Raw genomic sequence first — 17500 nt, forward strand, 5'->3', positions numbered from 1 at the left:
CAGGGACATGGGGATATGGAGGACAAGCGGAGATGAAGGAGAGAGTGAGACGAGGTGTGGAGAGGCGTCACAAGTGTCCGACTTTGAGGGGTGGTGAAGGTTGGGGAGCCCGAGGAATGAGGGAGAATTTATTTGCGTGAGAGAGAGAGTGAAAGGAAAAGAGAGAGGGAGGGAGAGAAGCGGGCAGAGAGAGAGAGAGAGAGAGAGAGAGAGAGAGAGAGAGAGAGTGAGAGAGACGAATAAATAAAAGTGAGATATTCAGCAGAGTGTGTACGTGTGTACTGAATTGTCTCCCGGTGGATGGTGTGTGTGTGTGTGTGCACACACACACACGCACACACACACACACACACACACACACACACACACACACACACACACACACACACACACACACACACACACACACACACACACACACACACACACACACACACACACACACACACACACACACACAAAGACACCTCATGGGAGACTCACTGCCATAATACCCCAGGAATGGGAGACATTTTTTTGCCAAACTGCGTGCACTGCACTTGGGAGAACAGAGCAACAACAAAAACATATTCCTCTGGAATGAAAACTTGCTAAACACATTCAGACACACAAACATCTCCTCACACATTATCCAGGGCCGGATTAAGTCTGGGGCCCATAGGCTACGGATTGCTGTAGGGCCCCCCTTGGAAGGCAAATTTTGTGACAGATTTAGACAGTGTCATAATTACAAGGTAGGAGTTTAAGTTTAATGTATCCTGACACGCCCACTAGCGGACATGGTGTAGTTAGTAGATGGAGGTAGCGATCGCCTGACATTTAATCCTAACACACCCCAAGTAAATAAACAACCTGTTAACAGGTGGGCGACAGCTGTAAAGTTGCAAGTGTTCAAAGCTAACATTGAATTGAACAATGTTTTGTGTTACCCTTGGTGATTAATTTAGGATTTAGTCTGTCTTTCATACTATCGTACCTGAAGTTGTTCTACTAGATGAGTGCGCCGTTGTCGTCTTTTCAGGCGCTGCGCAACTTTGGCAGGGCTGGCTGTCTTGGTAGGTCGGTCAGTAGAACCTATGCCATACGTTGTAAAATTGAACACAGAGGGGGTTGCGTCCAATTTAAGCCTGTTGGTGGACCTAGTCACTAGACGCCCCGATGGATCAAATATCTTTTCCTCTATGTAATCTTCATCCAAAAGAAATTGTCACTGCAGACCCTGGCATAGTTGTTGACCGGAGGGTTTTTCCTCTTTAGCGCGGCCAACCAACGGTGGAGGACCGTTTTGCGCTTCAAGGGCAGGTGATGGAAATGAACTGCCTTGCTCTTACTAGCCTTTAAACGGTAAAATTCATTTTTGCAGCCAGGTGCAATACAATAATGCCCTCCTTTTGTCCTCTGCTTATTAACGTTCTCCATAATAGTAAAATCTCTGAATCTCGTTGTGTCCGTCTCCAATGCTTGCTACTGTAGAATTTCCAAGGCAACACACCCAGTGATGTAACGTTCTGCCGTGGAACATGATGGCGCTACACAGTTGCAAAAATGTATCTTTCTCAAACTTGATATATTTCAACCAGTGTCACTGACACTATTAAGGCAACTCGAATGGATAGACTAAGACTCAATATTTCTAATGAGGACAACTTTGTCTAGTGTTTCATGTCCACTTTAAGGATACCATATCTACCAACTGTTCTCAACATGAGACATGTGAGTGTGTGCTATATGTTTACTGCACTGTACAATAATGTGTATTGGGTCTTTGTGTATGTTTTGTATTTGTGTATTTATGTAAGCTGACAGACATCTTAACTTCTTTCAGAATTAATAAAAGTACTCTTTTGTGCTACTCTGCTACTCTACAAGATTTTTTCAATATTGAATCCTGTCACAATTCTGCAGTTCTCCAATCAGGGGCCCCCTGGTAGGCTGGAGCCCCTAGGCTGCAGCAATAGCTAGCCTAATCCGGCCCTGACAACATCAACTCCCCAGTTACACTTGTTTTCTTTCTTCACAGAATATTAATATCGGAATATTAATGTCTTGTTGCTTTTAGCGATGCAGCCAACACATTTAGGACCTTTTGTTTTTCCCAAAGAACTAGGCTTCACACAGATAAATACACACACACACACACACACACACACACACACACACACACACACACACACACACACACACACACACACACACACACACACACACACACACACACACACACACACAAGCACAGATAAATACACACACACACACACACACACACACACACACACACACACACACACACACACACACACACACACACACACACACACACACACACACACACACACACACAAGCACACAGCACATACACACACAAATTCAAATACACAGACGTTAGTTACACTTATCTCCCCTTTTACAGTCTCTATTACCATAATATGTCCTGGACGCTGTGCTCTCTTCTGTCTTTTGTTTTTCGCTTCAAACACTTCAGACCCAGACCAGACCGGTCAGAGGACCAGAGAGCAGCGCATGTAGCGCCGGCACCAGCAGACTGCCAGAGGACATCTACACACACACTCACACTTCTCAAATACACACACACACACACACACACACACACACACACACACACACACACACACACACACACACACACACACACACACACACACACACACACACACGTACGCACGCACACACACACACACACACACAGGCAAGCACACACAGGCAAGCACACACACATGCACGCGCACACACACAGGCGCGCGCACACACACAGGCGCGCGCACACACACACACACACACACACACACACACACACACACACACACACACACCATCCTCCCTCTTGCTCCAGCCACCTCGTCTCTCCGTCTCTCCGTTTCTCCGGCTCTCCGGCTCTCCCTGACCTTTTTGGCGGCTGAGCAACTGAGTGAGCGCGGGAGCGAGCGGCCCTGGAAGCACTTCAAGCGAGAGCAGATAAACAGCTTTACTCTGAAAGCCCTCATAAGGAAGTTCAAACCATGTCTCCGAACCAAAACAAAAAAGAGAAGACGCAGAAAATAATCAAATAAATAAGTAAAAAGAAAAGGGATGGAGACCCGGAACACTGTGGCAAGGGAATGGAATAGACTGAGGGAAGAGATGGAGAGAGAGACAGGCTGAGAGAGAGAGAGAGAGAGAGAGAGAGAGAGAGAGAGAGAGGGAGAGAGAGAGAGAGAGAGAGAGAGAGAGAGAGAGAGAGAGAGAGAGAGAGAGAGAAAGAGAGAGAGAGAGAGGGAGAGGGAGAGGGAGAGGGAGAGGGAGGGGTAGGGAATGATAGAGAAAGACATAGACAACCAGTGAGAGACAGGGATGAGAAAAAGAGTGTGTGTGTGAGAGAGAGAGAGAGAGAGAGAGAGAGAGAGAGAGAGAGAGAGAGAGAGAGAGAGAGAGAGAGAGAGAGAGAGAGAGAGAAGATGAAAGAAAGACAGAAATAAAGAAAGTGAGATAGATCAAGAGACAGAGCGGACCAAGAAAGGAGACAGACAGAGCGGGAGCGAGTGAGCGATGGGAGAGGGCGGGAGCAGCCATGCTAAATGGACCTTGATGGACCTTGGGAGAGAATGACAGGAGGGGGGGAGGGAAGAGGAGGAGGAGGAAGAGGAGGAGAAAGGAGAAGGGGGAGAGAGGGAGAGCGAGGGAGGGAGACGGCGAACGAGTGCAAAAGGGAAAGCAGAGTAAGAGAGGAGAGCCATTTGCGATTTCCAAAGGTGGTTGGGATGGTTGGCTGGAGTGCGCTGTGCACCATTAGGGGAGCAGGGATGCGGTTTGTCTCGATTAGCGCCGCACGAAAGAGAGGGGCCCCACTCCACTCCACTCTAGTCCACTCACAATGGGCCCCGAGCCTCACACACATCCTCCAGAATGGCACTCACGAGATTTTTATCACTTGCTACAAGTAGAGACAAACAGAGCTGCCACCTATTATTATTATTACTAGTATTATCATTATTACTATTATTATTATTATTATTAGTAGTAGTAGTAGTAGTAGTAGTAGCAATAGTAGTGGTAGTAGTAGTGCCCTTCTTTTCTGCTCCCTAAACCTTCTCTAAAAGCAAACCATAGATTCATTACAAATCATACTACAAATCATATTAGTTATTGCACAAACATCTTGAAAGTGCTGACCTCCAAAATGTAATCAGTTCATGGGCCTATTAGCACGCAACACTTGGTGCATAGATCAGAGAAGCTACCACTGGGGAGAGGCATAATAACAGTGATAGTGGTATTACATTGTGTAGTTGGGCTATACGTACAGTACTACATCCCCTATTATGGTTGCTCTAAAACATCTGTTGTGAAACGTGGCAATGCTCCGGCCACTCGCTGATCGATGGGCCATAAGTCTGCGCTTCAATCTACCTGTTGATTTATTATGAAAAGCACCCTAGCGTGACTCACATTCACATTTATATGAGTGACCACTGGAAAACCCACACCACACCGCACCACACTACACCACACCGCACCACACCGCACTGCACGCTGCTCTGATTTATCCTCCTCCGCCTCCTCTGGTTCTCTGATCTTTGTCACATACATCATCTTTGTGGCCCATCGTGCTCTATCGGGCCCCGTTGGACCATTATGGAGAAGCGAGGCTTTCTGTCTGTGTTAGGCTGACGGTGACGTGAGGCCCCAGTGCTACATCTCCCAGCTGTGGATGGAGCAGCCTTGGTGTGGTGTGGTGTGGTCTGGGACACACGGGTGCGTCTGGTACGGCCCAGTGGCTTGATGGGACAAACGTGTGAGGCTCGGTGACACTGAGTGGCAAGGCCTGTTGCTTTCCACCAACACCCACCACCTCTATTACGGGCCATGTGATTGCCAGACAGTAAAAAATGCAGTTTTAATTTAACACTTAGAGAGTACGCTGCGACCAAATACACTCTAGAAGATATTAAATCGACTGTCTAAGTGTTGAATAAGCATTACAAAATGTATTGTGCAGACTGCAGACAGAGAGACGGGATGACAGGCCTGCTGACAGGGCTGGCAAAAGGATCAACAGTCCAGGGCGCTTTCAGATGATTTTTGTCCTGGGACCGGTCAAAGCTGTCGGTGGCACTGAGCGGGGGGATCTCGACACAAATGCTCATCCATGGCCACTTGCTCTCTTCTCAACGCCCCCCCCAAGCCAACCCCACTCCTCCCAACCCCTCGCCTCCACCCCCCTCTCTCTCTTTCCTTTTCTGCTCTTTACCCTTGCACGGCCACCCTGTGACTCAAGGGAGTGCCTTTGCTAATGGCCCTCCTGTCCCCGAAGGTTCAAAGACATTCAGGCTGCTCCACGCTATTTTTTTCTCTTTTTTTGTCGTTTGTTGGCCCCGGTTGTCACAAATCTGGCGCGACGGGGAAAAATCAATTTGCCGAGTGCTTCCTGGCTCGAGGAAAATCCGAATGCCAGGCAAAGTCAGATAATGTTCCGGCATATTCCATTTGCCTCGGTCGGGGCTGAGCAGAGAGTCTCCGAGTCCCTGGGATCATATGGGAGACAGAGAGAGAGAGAGAGAGAGAGAGAGAGAGAGAGAGAGAGAGAGAGAGAGAGAGAGAGAGAGAGAGAGAGAGAGAGAGAGAGAGAAAGCAGGTGGAAGAGAGATAGATGGAGTGAAAAAGAAAGTAGTGGGAGTGACAGAGAGATGGAGCAGGAAGACGAAGAGGAAGAGATACAAGAAGATATAGAGATAGAAAGATAGAGGAAGAGGGAGACAGAGGAAAAGGGAGAGAGAAAGAAGATAAAGTGAAAAGAAAGTGAAAGAGAAAAAGCGAGCGTGAGAGAGAGAGAGACATGAGCGCCTTAAGTGTTTTACCTCGTGTTCCCGACAGAGTCAGGGGGAGCATTAGTGGCTACAGTGTTAAAAGTCTTTTGCTCCACACTTAGGTGGAGGAGATGTCTAGGGGCACAGTGGGTGGAGGAGAGGAAGAAGGGAATGAAAAAAGAAGAGAAGAGAAGAGAAGAGGGGGTTGGAATCTCATCATCAGTGAGGATGTACCATGCATATCTAATTAGTTGTGGGTAGTATGGCCAAAAAAATGATCTTGCAGTACAATCTAAAGCATAGGCTGCAACAAAATGTCTTTGTACTATGTATATTCCGCTGTTCAATATAGGCAAAGGCATCAATATTACTGAGTGAAATAGGTGATGTAGATGCTAATGCTTCACAGCAAGAAAGCGTATTACCATGGTCATGTTAATGAGTAGTAATTCAGCAATTATAAAATTATAATTGAAAATGTAAATTTAGTTCAACTATAATTTAAACAGCAATACCTATTTTGCCATTAATTCTTGGCATTACCACAAACCAGAGGGTGCACAGTATAATAAAAAACCCTACCACTGGCTATACTGTATGTGTTGTTTATATGTTCCATAATTTATATCACCCTGTGTTAAATGACAACATTTCCAAATGTCACCTGCGAGACCCATTACATTACCTGTGGCACAGCCACAAGGCCCTTTGCTGCGCTCCGCTCCCCTTGACACAGGTCCATATTGTGCATTGACACCGCCACACAGGCTTGCCTGTGCTAATACATTGTGCGGATTCACCTGTCGGAGCGGGATCGCTATAGGGTAAGCGCCGCATGTAAACCCCCGCATGCATCCCCAGGTCCACATTCCGCAGCAGTGGCACGCTCCGACGCACACAAATCACCCTCTCCTATTATCGTGACTGACAGCCCCGCTGCCTGCGCATAACCATTCTGTATGCTGCACAAGCCATTTTTTAATATTCCACCCTCCAACGTGGCAGGGCAACAGTAGAAGCATTTTTTGCTTCACTCAAATCACCTCAGTTTTGGTATAATGATCAGATTAATCGCTTGTGGCAGTTGTATTAGCATTGTTTTGCGACGCCCACTCTCAAAACACCCCCCCTCTCCCAATACGCACATTTGTACTTCAAATTGAAACCAATTCAGTGACGCAGAAAACAATCTTGCACATGTTTCGAGCACATTGCTCACACTTCTTACTTATCTGACAATATTTTATAAAATTGGTTATTGTGTCACTTTTTGTTGTTTTTTCCCCCTCCATCCCCTACATTCTAGCTTCCATACTGGTCTCAATATTTCAATCTGGCCTGTCTTTCGCCATTCGGCTCCATTGTGCGCCAAGGAGCCCACTTTCTGCCTGCTTTCCATTAGCGTCAATCACTGTCCGCCACGCACGCGCTCAGTCTGCCACCGCCACGCCGCGCGGCCTTCACGAGCTCACTCATGCATTGGCCCCGCCTCATCAGGGTGATTGACAGCCCGGCACACTGGTCAGGATTCCATCAGGGAGGATGTCTGGGGTAGACAGCCTGACCAAACAGCTCGTCAACGCACAGACATAAATACACACACACACTGCACTACACACACACACACACACACACACACACACACACACACACACACACACACACACACACACACACACACACACACACACACTGAAACACACACACACACTGAAATACACACTCATACACACACTGAAACACACACACACATACTGAAATACACACACTCATATGCATATCATATTTAAGTGTCACTCGCACCTGTCTGGGGCCTGTCGAAAAATTCATTACGCTTTTACAATTTATTGACTCGTTCAAGTTATTCCGCGCGGGCTGAGGGTGCGTGTGGGGGGTTGGTGATGCTGACAGCAACCTGATGGAATCCGGTATTGTTCTAAAATGGTTACCGAGGAGCCTGTGTTTTAATATCACACAGCAGGTGGCTATCACAAGCCGTCACTGCCAATCCCACCTCCCGATTTCCCTGTAGGATTCCCTCCAGCAGCTCGCCTACAATCAAAAACACGGCCCCCCCTCTCTCTTACTTCACCTCCATTCATTCAGTCTAGCCAGCACACCAGCCTGTGTATGTGGTACAGTTTGCCCCATCTCAACACATGAGTGTGGTGGAGCATCTAAATCAAAGTCCCATAGGCTGATCATCAATGGCGTTAGATTCATTTACCCAGAGCTCTGCAGTGTGAGCAGAGTACACCACCGTCCAATCACATCTTATCTTATTTTATTTATATAGGGTGTGGAAAACTGGGGCCTGGAAAACTAGCGCCATCTCTGAATGCACAGTAAATTATCCAACAGTCAGAGAGTACCCTGGGATCAAATACATTCTAAAAGATGTTCAATTGTGTCTTGAATTAACACTGCATTTTTTTTACCGTGTAGAGTATTTTGAAACACAGACAGATATATATGTTAATAGTCTACCTCAGTGATAGTGATTGAGCTAATAGGCTAATAGTAATAGCTAACAGGTTTATTGATCTGAGTGGGTAATTCAATGGTGTTGAAGGAAGTGCTAATGAAGACAAAGGGGACTAAATGCACCATACAGGCTAATTTATAGCCCAGGTGACATCTGTCGCCGGACAAAAAAAAATGACGCGAAAGAGACACGTTTTCTTCTCTGCCATGGTGTTGCAGAGCATATCGGGTGCCTTAAAGAACATGCTAATGAAATAGCACACGCGTTGTGATACTCTGGCTGGACCTCAATTAGTCCTGTGTTCCACACTGTTTCCTTCATCACATCACATGTGACATATGTCTTGCTCTGTGTTCGATAATAAATGTATTTTTGTCAGAATTATGTTTGAAATACCATATGTAGTACCTCAACATCTGCCGACTCAAATATTGACTAGACTCGACTACAAATTGTCTTGTAAGTGTAGTAAGAGACTGTACTGTATAAATACAAATATGAATATGACAATAGTGTAGCTGGAGTATAGTAAGTTGGCCTTTAACAGTTCGAGAGCGACAAACTTGGGACTCTGGCTAGGGAAATAGGCCCTGGCTCTGAAAGCGTTGTTATTGCAGTGTCTGTTGACAGGAGTGTAAGACGGCTTTAACCTGTTAAGACACGGTGTTATGAATTTGGTGTTACTAGAATGGCAATGACCAAGTCATAGTGCATTACTAAAGGCCCTGTGTTATGTCATAGTATTGTAGTTATATGGTAGTTAACACATTACAGCGTGCCACTGGTGGTACGGTGTGCATTATGGGGTTACACACACAGAGGGCAACAAACCATGGACTGGGCAGGTAGGCCCTGCCAATAACAGCAGTGTAGCTGCTGCGTACAGAGAACCACAAAACTAGGACTCTCAAAACAGTGGGGCATGTGGTGCTGCTTTAGTAGTAAAAACCAAGGGGGGGCACGACAAACCTGGCACGCTGGCCGGGGAGATAGGTCCTGAGCGGGACTGGCTGGATCCGCTGGGGGAGCCCACAGGAGAGGGGGAGGGCCCGCTGCGCACCCCAGGCAGGCGAGGGGAGGCGTGGGGGGAGAAGGGCGGGGACCGGGCCGGGTTGCTTGGCTCCCCCTGACTGCCGTTACTGCCGCTGCCACTGTTGCTGTTGTTGCTGCCCGGTCCGCTGCCGGTGATGCTTCCATTGCCAGATCCACCTGAGCTGGCACCGACTCCAGAGCCGTGACCACCAGGGTCTGTTCCCGTGGGCAGGTCATCGATGGAACCGGACAGGTCCTGGAACAGAGGAAAACAGAAGAACAGTGTTGCTGTTAGACCCTTTGCTGGTCTGTACACTACTTACGGCTTGCGTTTATTTTTTGTCTATTGTACAAGTGTCCTAGTTTAGACTTGTGACAATGAATCTGATTAGAAATCTCGGACATCTAACACCCTATCAATGTGAATGAGTAAGGCACGAAAGAACAGCTATAAGAAACGATTATATTTAGGGGAGCGCTTTGGCACAGCCCGCTAAGCCCCCCACTTAGGGTATGCATGCCCATGGGGATCCAGATTTGAATCTGGCCTGTGTTGTTTCCCAATCCCGTCCCATATCTCTCTCCCACTGATTTCCTGTCTACATTTTCAACGGTCCTGTCTCAATAAATATCTAAAATGCCACCCCCTCCCCCCCCAAAAAAAGGAAGTGACTATATTTGTCTGAGTTTTTTGGCTTGAGAGAGGATGTTACTCATGCGAGAGCTCTGTGGGAGTGATGGGGAAGGATCCTGGGAGACGAGTTCATGTGGTAGTCAGTCAGTCACTCAGCCTCCTGCAGTGAGGGAGACCAGGACTGTCAATGTGTGGGAAGGGGAACCTCAGGACAGGGGATGTGTGTGTGTGTGTGTGTGTGTGTGTGTGTGTGTGTGTGTGTGTGTGTGTGTGTGTGTGTGTGTGTGTGTGTGTGTGTGTGTGTGTGTGTGTGTGTCAGAGAGAGAGAGAGAGATAGAGAGAGAGAGAGAGAGAGAGAGAGAGAGAGAGAGAGAGAGAGAGAGAGAGAGAGAGAGAGAGAGGGAGAGTATTACCACAAGTTCTCTTGTTTCACGGAAGCACACTACTAAAGAAAAACACTCTTGGGTTTGAAATACACACTGCCTTTCGAGGGAAGTGAGTCTACCTAACAGTAGCCTGCAACACTCAAACAGAAAAGGTGCGGTCAAACGCAATACAAGGAAACCAAATCCAGACCCTGCGCTAAATGCTAACTCAAAGAGAAGTGGTGCGGTCAGCCAAAGTCAGGAAACTCAATGTTCAATGTGAACTCCTCAGTGCTGTAATGAAATGCTCAGCTCCACACCACCACACTACCCCACACCCCCTCATGCACCCCTTTAGATGTACCCAGGAAAGCCGACAGGGGGAGGGAGCTGGGGGTAAATGGATCTTTTGCCCAGGGCCCAAGGAGAAAGGGGAATGGGGTAGTCATCATATAGTAGGTACTGGCTGGGGGACCCTTTCAAATTACGCTGTCCTAGGGCCCGGCCAAAAGCCGTCAGCGGCCCTGGATGTGCAGGTATACTTGATTCTGGAGCTGGCATAGGGCCCAGGGTCTTTGATGCGTGATGCATACAGTTACATGGAGGTGTAATTTGCATTGGCTGCCTCCCTCCCTCCCGCAGGCCTGTCTCTTCCCCCTGTGGGGCCCTTGCGTAGAGGCATCTGAGGCAGGATATGACAGGTGATTGCAGTTGCCTCCTATCTCAGCCACTCGGTGACACTATCACCACTCCCGCTAATGGTGTCAAGGAGATGACACTTTTTTTGTACAGACGGAAAGGAGTGCAAAAAAAACTGAAGAGCTCTCCAACACGTTTTCTTCTTTTTTATTTTTTCTTTTGTTTCAGAGTTGTTAACCACATACACTTTAAATTCCTTTTAAAAGGAGAATACCTCTAAGGCAATTATAAATGGAGGTCACATATATATATATATATATATATATATATATATATATATATATTTTTTTTCTTCTTCTTTTCAATAAAAAAGTCAACTCATTTGAAAGTAGTCATTGAGCGAGAGCTGGCTGGCTGGTTGTGGAATAAGTATGCGAGCTACACATAGAGTGAGCCCTTGACTCAAGGCTGCCGTGCTTCTGATGTGAAAAGCGTTGGAGTTGATGGCGAGTTCAAGCTTGTACTGAAAGCAAACAAAACAATCCACCTATGATTGGTGAAAGAGAAAAAAAATCTTACATTAAGCACAAAGCGGTGGTTAATTTGCACTTTGTGCAATTTTTTTCTCCTTGTAAAGAGAGTGGTCAAAAGGACTTATTGCTAGCAACTTATTGCTAGTGCTTATAAGGGGTGTAAATCACAGCCTCCATGACGATACGATTCAATATCGATATCTTATTATTCGATGCGATTTGATTATTTTTGATACTTAAGAATGCCCCACGATACGATACTATAAGATTCGATTCGACTTTTTTCCAATTACTTTTCCACTTCTATTATGTTTTGGAGCTGGGGCATTGGGCAGGGGCCAGCGATTCGATTATTTTCGATACTTAAGAATGCCCCACGATACAATGCGATTCGATTCAATCGTCAGATTATATCACGATATATCGATACATTTCGATTATTATTTACACCCCTAGTACTTATGAGGACTTTTGTCTGTTTGCCTTTTCAAACCAGAGAGAGATGTGTCTGTCTGTCGCAGCCCGCCGCCCTCCACAGAGGTGTTCAGTGAGGCAAGCGAGGAGGAGCGGAAAAGCAGTCCAAAAAATCAACGAGTCGGGTCCCTATCCAAAGTGGCCCAAATCTAATTTGTTTGCCTCTCTGCTGCAAATTGCTCTGTGCATTGAGCCTCCAAATAGCTGTCAACTACTCCCAGTTGGCATCGTGTATCACTTAATTCGCTCCTGAAGCATGTAATTGTCATAATAAGAAAAATATTGAGGTGATAATAGCCACTTATTTTAAAACGGCTCCCGCCACCGTGCAGCACCACTGCCACCACCACTGCCACCACTGTCATCGTCACCACCACACCACAGGTCCAATAATGACTACCTATTTACGCATTTCACACGCCACTGGAGGGAGCAGCCACCAGTCGACCTCTCACCTCCGCGTTCCCTGCCACACGGTGCCAGGAAACGGCTGTCACCTCGCCACACGGATGGCGCGGGCACGGGTGGTGGCGCTGGCGCGGGTACTGGTGCAGGTACTCACACGGGTGTGGGCAAGGCTGTCAAGGTGTGATGTGGTGTGAGCATGCATGGGAGCCAGTGTCAGAACAATAGCACACAGGGTCCCCTAGGGAAAAACAGTGATAGGGCCCCCCTCATACAGCCTGCCAAGTTCATAATAGGGCCCTCACCAACAATATGGGAGGGCCCCCTGGGCCCAGAAGCAAATGCCCTAATTACACTCTCTATTATAGCTCCGCCCCTGATGGGAGCCTGTCCCAATGGCTGTTGTGGTTCAAGTGTGACACACCACACTCTCACTCTCTCAGTCTCTCTCTCTCTCTCTCTCTCTCTCTCTCTCTCTCTCTCTCTCCACCTGGCAGGAAATGGGGAGTCCACCATCCGCACGACTCATTTTCACACTTCACCTTTTATCCAGAATTTTGCTAGTCTGTGTGTGTGTGTGTGTGTGTGTGTGTGTGTGTGTGTGTGTGTGTGTGTGTGTGTGTGTGTGTGTGTGTGTGTGTGTGTGTGTGTGCGTGCGTGCATGTGTGCATGTGTGCGTGCATGTGAATGCATTGTGTCTTCAAGTGATGTGCGTGAACGCAGCAGGAAAGGAAAGGTTTTGGAAACGTTGCTTCATACCATGCAATACCGTCTGGATGACAAATTCGCTCAGAGAATTATCTAATAGGCTGCAGTTTTGGAAATGAGAGGAGGAAGATGACATGACATGTGTGCTAGGGGAGCAAGCTTATTAAAATGACATCTTCCTGCCGCAGGATCTCTCTCACTAAGGCCCACACAACATCACACCAAACATGGACTCACTGGCTAATTTAATACAAAAGGAAGCCCCAACAAATAGGTGTTAAAGGACAACTTCTGCCAATTTCGACATGCAGTTGTAATGCTCACACTACCCTGGACTTGTCAGTACCTGAGAATATATTTTTTTCTTCAGCCTTTTCCGAGATCCTGGGCATATTATTGGGGGCAGAGTATGTTTACATTTCAAAACATCTTGATTCATTCCTAATAACATCCAAAAGGTTTGCAACATGAGTAGACAACTAGCAAACAGCAATACCTTTTGGGATAATATTTGGAGTAGGCTTATGTTAATGTTTTTAATGTAAACAAAGTTATTAGAATAGCTCAAATCTCAGAAAGGGCTGAGCCAAAAAATGCAGCATCAATGGGCACTGACAAGTCATGGGTAGCGTGAGCAATACAACAGCATATTGAAATTGGCAGAAGCTATCCTTTAATAGACAGAAATTCACAGGTAAACATACACTGTAAGTACTAGATATTGTTCCATGGGAGAGACATATTACATAGGCCCTACTGTACAGTATTATTTTATTCTTATAATTACATTATCCAAATTTAATTCTGTTTATATAAGACACTGTCAAGTTCTGGTGTGTTTTTTGATTGTTTTTCCCTCAGTTCTGCTCGAACTTGAAAAGAGCCCGGTAGAGCAAGGAACAACTCGGGACAAGATGATTCCCCTTTTTGTTTTTTATTGAGTTCTTTTGTTGGCTTTTGTCGTTGAAGGGGTTCAAGTTGTAGATAGGTTGAAAACCTTAAACATAAGAAGAGATATTGAGTTATTTTCAAACAAACATAAATCACTGCATCGAAGTTTTAATACAAAAATAAACACATCCAGTTCAACTTCCCAAACAATTTGACTGGTTACACAATAAGGTGCTTTGTCAACCTTAATATTTTACCCAACAGCACACAAACTAAATGGAAATATTTAACTTAAAGTCATTAATATTGAATGAACTATGCCAGTTGCCAACTGGTACCAAACATTTTACATGAGAACAACATGTGTACATTTGAAGCACACATGCAGGACAAAAAAATGTTCTTGCTTCTCCACATTCAACACAAGGTAAGTATTTGAAAAAGTCTTTATCCTACCAGTTGCGTGTGACCGGTGAACTGAGGGATTTTAGTTTCTTTTCTTGTAGGTTTTGTTTGTCTTCTTCAGGCTTTGCCTTCAACAAACTTTTCATTCTTTCTCCTCCGCAGCACATGTTGAACTGCCTTTAAAGATGGCCGTCTTACAGGAAGTGGGTCTGATCTGACAGGAAGTGAGTTGTAGTGCTGCCTGTTGATAGTCTGCCCCCTGTAGGTCCGGCTGAATATTGGTTGTTTGGATTGCTGCTGTGAATGTGATGGTTTGGATGTGCTGTTTTGAATTTTGTATGCTTAAATGATTTGGTTGTTTTGATTTTTTTGATAGTTGACGAAACACCTCCCACTTGACATCTCGGTTCTTGAACCCAGAGAGGTCACAAGAGTTGATGGTCAGTGTTTGTTGTGTTTCCATTGTGGTTCCATCCCTGTCCAGACTTGTAGAAGGGTTTTTTTTTTTCTTCTTCTTTTGTTGAAAGATTTGTTGACCTTTGGTCTGATTCCTAGATGAAGACTGGTCTGAAATCTTCCTCCACAGACCAAGAATGCAGTTTCTTTGTCTTCCTCTTGATCTGCTAGAAAGAGGTTTTTCTGGGTATCTTCATACTCACAGTCCATATGTGCACGTTGTTTGGGTTTGGACTTCATCTCTTCCGGCGGAAAACCCTCCCACTTTGGCCCACTTCTGGCTGGAGTTTTTTCAAGCGACCTTCTTTTGCCTGTGATTTTCACTGGGCTACTTGCATCACTAGATGGCGCAATGCGTCTGATTTTCTTGATGACCTGTGGTCTGGTCAGTGCAGCTATGAAGGATTCTCTCCTGGCTGGAATGGCACCCTTGCGTGTAACGGGAGTGATGACACCTATTGGGTCAGACAGGCTAGCTACGGGGCTGGGCAACTGTCTTCTAGCCAGTGGTTTGGAGGTTTTCTCGCTCACCTTCTGTTTCAGGAGTTTTTGGTCCACTCTCTTTTTCTTCATCTTGGAGAAGTTGTCTGAGTTTGTTGGGTGCAGTTTGTCATTTTCGACACTGTAGCTGATTCCCAGGGTATTGTCATCCTCTTCTCTCTTTTGTTTTTGGTGAGGAAGCACCGTGTTTGTTGCTGCTGCTTGCGCAGGCATGTCCCTCCCACTTTGGCCTGACTGGACCCAGGGTTTAAGGAAGACTTTGCCTGTTTTCAGGATTCCTTCATCTCCTCTGGTGTTCTCGTCCAGCTTTTCCAGGTCCTTGTGTGAGGTAAGCACAACATCGACACAAGAGTCTTCCTCGTATTTTCCTCTTGATTCATGTAAACTGGGCAGGCTGGTGGGCTTTATTTTGACGATCGGCTGCTGGACTGGCTGCGGTGCTGACTGGGCCTGAAGAGTTGTTTGCCACCTCTCGTCCTCTGCAGTTCTCTGCACAGTCAGGAATTCGCCCTTCTTTGCCTCGAGATTGTTCTTCAGCTTTCGTAAGCTCTTTATCCTGCCATCCAACTCAGCCTTCTGCTCGTTGGGTATCCATTCTTGCCATTCCTTGAATGCGGTCATCGCGTCTGCGACACGTTGCTTTACTCTTCCCACCTGGCGCTCGTATCCGTCATGGTTGGCCAGGGACACAGGGATTGCATGAGCTTGTTCGCATGCCGATTCTGCTTCTTTGACGGCGATGGTCAGATCCCCCTCGGCGTACCTTAACCAGAGACTGGTCTGCACATGGTGCCTGGCTTCTTCCAGGCAGTTCATGCAGTCCACAATGGTCTTTAAAAGGTCTGCTTGCTCCTTGGGGTCCAGCGTCTCCTCACCTTCCTCTCCCCCAACCTCCACTCGCAGGCCAAGCTCGTACTCGTCGTTAGCGTAGTTGAGATCCCTGGAGAGTGAGCAGAGTTCCCTGTATTCTTTTTGAATCTCTGACTTCGTCAGGTATCCGATTTCTCTCGAGAGGTAGTTCGCCTGCTTTGTGAAGGCTGTGTTAGCTGAAGTCCTCTCCTTCTTCAGCTGCTTGATGGATTTTCCGGTGGCTTCTTCCGCCATTCTTGAAGTTGCTCTTTGCGTTGGCAAGGTTTCACTGGAGGCCGTTTATCCTTCGCGTCTTGCCACGCTGGTTTTCAACTGTCAAGTTCTGGTGTGTTTTTTGATTGTTTTTCCCTCAGTTCTGCTCGAACTTGAAAAGAGCCTGGTAGAGCAAGGAACAACTCGGGACAAGATGATTCCCCTTTTTGTTTTTTATTGAGTTCTTTTGTTGACTTTTGTTGTTGAAGGGGTTCAAGTTGTAGATAGGTTGAAAACCTTAAACATAAGAATAACAGACATTGAGTTATTTTCAAACAAACATAAATCACTGCATTGAAGTTTAAATACAACCAAATAAACACATCCAGTTCAACTTCCCAAACAATTTAACTGGTTGACTGGTTACACAATAAGCTGCTTTGTCAACCTTAATATTTTACCCAACAGCAAACAAACTAAATGGAAATATTTAACTTAAAGTCATTAATATTGAATGAACTATGTCAGTTGCCAACTGGGACCAAACATTTTACATGAGTACAACATGTGTACATTTGAAGCACACATGCAGGATAAAAATGTTCTTCCTTCTCCACATTCAACAAAAGGTAAGTATTTTAAAAAGTCTTTATCCTACCAGTTGCGTGTGACCGGTGAACTGAGGGATTTTAGTTTCTTTTCTTGTAGGTTTTGTTTGTCTTCTTCAGGCTTTGCCTTCAACAAACTTTTCATTCTTTCTCCTCCGCAGCACATGTTGAACTGCCTTTAAAGATGGCTGTCTTACAGGAAGTGGGTCTGATCTGACAGGAAGTGAGTTGTAGTGCTGCCTGTTGATAGTCTGCCCCCTGTAGGTCCGGCTGAATATTGGTTGTTTGGATTGCTGCTGTGAATGTGATGGTTTGGATGTGCTGTTTTGAATTTTGTATGCTTAAATGATTTGGTTGTTTTGATTTTTTTGATAGTTGACGAAACAGACACCTTTTATGAATTGGTTATTACAAGAATGGCGATCTCAAAGTCGTAATGTGTTTCTGAAGGCTCTATGTAATGCCCTATTAGCCAAACGGTGTGCATTATGCAGTTCATGA

At 46.0% G+C, this 17500-nt stretch overlaps 1 protein-coding gene across 2 annotated transcripts in view; it reads right to left on the minus strand.

Moving 5' to 3' along the window:
* The window catches only part of LOC134435504 (AT-rich interactive domain-containing protein 1B-like), a 302917-nt gene that overhangs the window by 70165 nt on the left and 215252 nt on the right, over positions 1–17500 (minus strand). For both annotated transcript variants that reach the window (XM_063184526.1, XM_063184525.1), the window contains exon 5: positions 9256–9574. In XM_063184526.1, the coding sequence (XP_063040596.1) occupies positions 9256–9574 (319 nt within the window). The remainder of the gene's footprint in view (positions 1–9255; positions 9575–17500) is intronic.

Source organism: Engraulis encrasicolus, chromosome 19 (genome assembly GCF_034702125.1).
Source record: "Engraulis encrasicolus isolate BLACKSEA-1 chromosome 19, IST_EnEncr_1.0, whole genome shotgun sequence".
In the NCBI taxonomy this organism is placed as follows: Eukaryota; Metazoa; Chordata; class Actinopteri; order Clupeiformes; family Engraulidae; genus Engraulis; species Engraulis encrasicolus.